The 3,373-nt window shown below is 35.5% G+C and overlaps 1 protein-coding gene across 1 annotated transcript; it reads left to right on the top strand.

The window, feature by feature from the left end:
- Positions 1-1,128: 1,128 nt before the first annotated feature.
- Smp_014840 (hypothetical protein) lies at positions 1,129-2,714 on the top strand (the record flags this gene model as incomplete). Its single annotated transcript, XM_018795740.1, has 4 exons — positions 1,129-1,550; positions 1,589-1,726; positions 1,762-1,897; positions 2,637-2,714. The coding sequence occupies 4 exons, from the start codon at positions 1,129-1,131 to the stop codon at positions 2,712-2,714; spliced, it is 774 nt and encodes a 257-aa protein (XP_018650022.1).
- Positions 2,715-3,373: the final 659 nt, after the last annotated feature.

Here is a 3,373-nt window from a genome sequence, read left to right as displayed (position 1 = left end):
CCCGTCAACCCCTAGTATTTGTGTAAAGCAGTAGGGACTGCCAAACGTAGCGAAGTATCAAAAGGGATTTATGAAGAGTCGAAATCATTTATTATCAATATCTGGCCAGTCAGCCCAAATAGTTCTTACGATCCTATTAGGTAGTGATATCCAAGACTGGTAGACAATTATCCCCAGATCACTCCATATCCGGTCTTAAGAGATTCTGCTACATAAGGGAGTGATTTAAGAAGTCGAATGTTTTCCAACTTCCGCTCCAAGTTAAAAGTGATTCCTACCAACCACCATCAATTTTAGTTGCTCTTTGAGTAGTCTCCGTAAAATCCCGTTGTATCTAGTACATGCCCAATCCCATCTACGATTCACCTAAAATGAATAATGGATCTAAAACTAAAGGATCTCATCTATTTCTCACATCTAAGGCTGCTAATCAGAGAAGAAACCAATAACAAATCACTCATGTCTGCAAGTCTGTTTGTCTCCAGTTTCTATAATAACAAAAGACTTAGTATAAGCCAGTTCTGTCGAAATATCCGGAGCAAGTTCTGATCTTTCTGGTGATAAAAACAACTTAGTCCACTTGACCATCTGTAACCACTACTGAGAAACAATATAGTGGTCACTTTGGAATAAAGCAATGATATCTTAGTTTTCTATGGGAGCGTGTGGTAACGAAACCAAAGAATACTCATCATTCTTTTGCATAAAACTGGGTAAACTTAAATCACAATTGCTTGCTCTCATTATGCAGAAATAGAAATGTCACTAGCAAATTCGGCCCCAAATAACCCATGAAAACGCTAAAACAAGAGCCAGTCAATCTGAGAAGCCAAGCGAAAAGCAGTAAGATAGAGCAAATCTAAACGCTAAGGTATGTCTCTTTATTTCCGATGAAGTTTCTGAAAGTAAGATACTTCAAAATAATTGAAAAACTATTCCAATATTCTTTGGTGTAGAAGAACGAATCAGGTTAATGCTTTGCTTCTATAATTATATCTAGAAGACTTACTAAAGGAGTTGATTCGACACTGCCAAAATTTGTTTAAGTCATTCGTTCAACATTTAAATTACTTACCAAATATTTGAGTTAATCAATATTTGTGTTCTGATATCGTGGTATATTTCGCTATGGAGGGATATGATTCTAGGAAGCCTCCGAGTGTCCGAGTGACCGTTCTAGAAGATCCAAACAGCAGCCTTCAAGAACTTTTCAATCCTGCTTCTCAGAGACAACAGGTTCCTTTACATCAACGTAATCTACCAAAATCTTTTTTCGTTCCGCCTGGAGATGTAAATGATAATTCTCGACTTTCCAAACTTAACTCTGTAAACTGCAACGAAAGAAATTCCACAGATTTCGTTGTGTTCCATAGCAAAGCAAATTCGTCTCCAGCCTGTTTGGATGCTGCACTTAGAACTTCTATTTCTGCAAATGTTCCTAATCATAGCCATCAAAAAAGTCTTGATGTTGCTTCCAAATACAAGACAGACTTCAGCCCAGATTTCGCCTTTTCCGGTTCGTGTGGCCCGGGCTTTTTTCAGGGACAAAGGTATATCGTCCTATTTACCAATATGACTTTTGCTGTAGAAACTCACAACAAACTGCACTTCTTTATGGACCTACTATGACGTTTGCTATAAGCGAGCTTCCCGTTGGATACGACATGGCTATAAATGAGAGTAACCAAGTATATTTTTTAAATCACCAAACACAAGAAACTACATGGTATGATCTTTCATGTTTTACTAATATTTGTGAAGGTTTGATCCTAGAATACCAGAAAAGTTCCAGAAGTGGGGTATGACTCCGGAAGAACTAGAGCAAGTGCATTTGCGCTACGCTAAGCAATTTTTATGTACAACCCCTTCTTCGAATTTGAATGTATGTGTTCAACAGGTTGGTGAATTTAATAAAATTTTATTTAGTATATCTGCACTATAACAATAATTCTGAAGCCACGTTTTATAAAATTAGCATAAAACAAGTGAAAAAGTTTGATACTTACATTATTTTAGCTGTTATGGGAGTCATGACGTTTACTGGTCTTGATCTTTATAAAGCACAAACAGTTACATATTATCGAAGTTATTCGTCATATTTATTGTAGCTTAGTCTGATGGATTAATTTACTAATCATGCATGATCATGTTAGTTAATTCAGCGGTTTTGAAGACTGCTGTTTCATATAAAAAGCCTGTAAGTTCAAAATGAGCAACGTCATGTTACAAATGACGAAAGACAGAAAGAATGTTCTCCTCGGTCACTAGAAATGTCATTTGATGTAGTTTTAACTGGTTTCTAATTTTTACCTATATATATATATATATGACACGCTGCCTCAGTCTTCAAGGTCTTGCAGTTGGTCGCATCTGTTCAAAAAGTCGGTCGAGTCACTTAATATTTTATAACGTGGGCTAAACTTTTAGGCAGACTTACATCGAAAAGACACTAAATACCATCTTCACAGTGTTGATAAAACCAGGATTGAAGCACCAAGTAATGGCGCTGAAAAATAATAATGTACACTTGGCTATGCTATCACTTCTCTTCATAAGGTTTCTGCGATCTAGCAATTCATGGATGTTTGGAAAAAGTGCTGAAAACGTCCGGTTATTCTAAAATTTTTCATCCTCAGATGCCATATTTTGCTGGAACAGGGATCCATTATGTAGATACTTATCAGATCCAGTCGTTTTCAGTCTGGTTAACTTAAGCACCTTCGTGAAAATGTTGATTTTTCATATGATTTTTCTATTATATAACTAATAGTAGTCTAGTTTTTTCTGACCTAAAGACCACTTATATACGCTTGAAACTGTGTTGTAAATCTAACAATAGTGATAACATCAATACGGACCAGACGAATGAAAACCGTTAACTATTTTTAACTCAACAAACCGTTTATATGAATGTATTTTTGAGGCGTAAGGATTTTATCTACTAAAAATCTTATCAAACCAAATTGTTCATGCCGTCGTTTATACATAAGGTATATCATTTAGTTACATATAAATGTTTCTGAATAGCATCTCCATAGGCATTATATATTTTATGTAATAAAAAACCCACTTAACTTATTTTATACCTTGATCGAACGATATACATAATGCTTTCAGGGTTATTTCCTGGTTTGTTATATATACCATGCTTTTTCCTGATGGAACTTTTGGTGAATAAGAACTACTAATTTCACACATTAAGAAATAGCAAACCTTGTCACAAACGACTGTTAAACTGTTCTAAAACTTCGAATCCCACGTTTACACACAATCATTTACTCGCATTAGCCATAAAACGTTCCAGCTATAAAGGTCTTTGGATATCTTTTACTAGTGTGACAAGACCAATTTGATCTTCCTATCACCGATCGCT

Source organism: Schistosoma mansoni, chromosome 2 (genome assembly GCF_000237925.1).
Source record: "Schistosoma mansoni strain Puerto Rico chromosome 2, complete genome".
NCBI lineage: Eukaryota > Metazoa > Platyhelminthes > Trematoda > Strigeidida > Schistosomatidae > Schistosoma > Schistosoma mansoni.
Note: the sequence above shows the minus strand (reverse complement) of the source record. Positions and strands in the feature narration are given on the sequence as shown.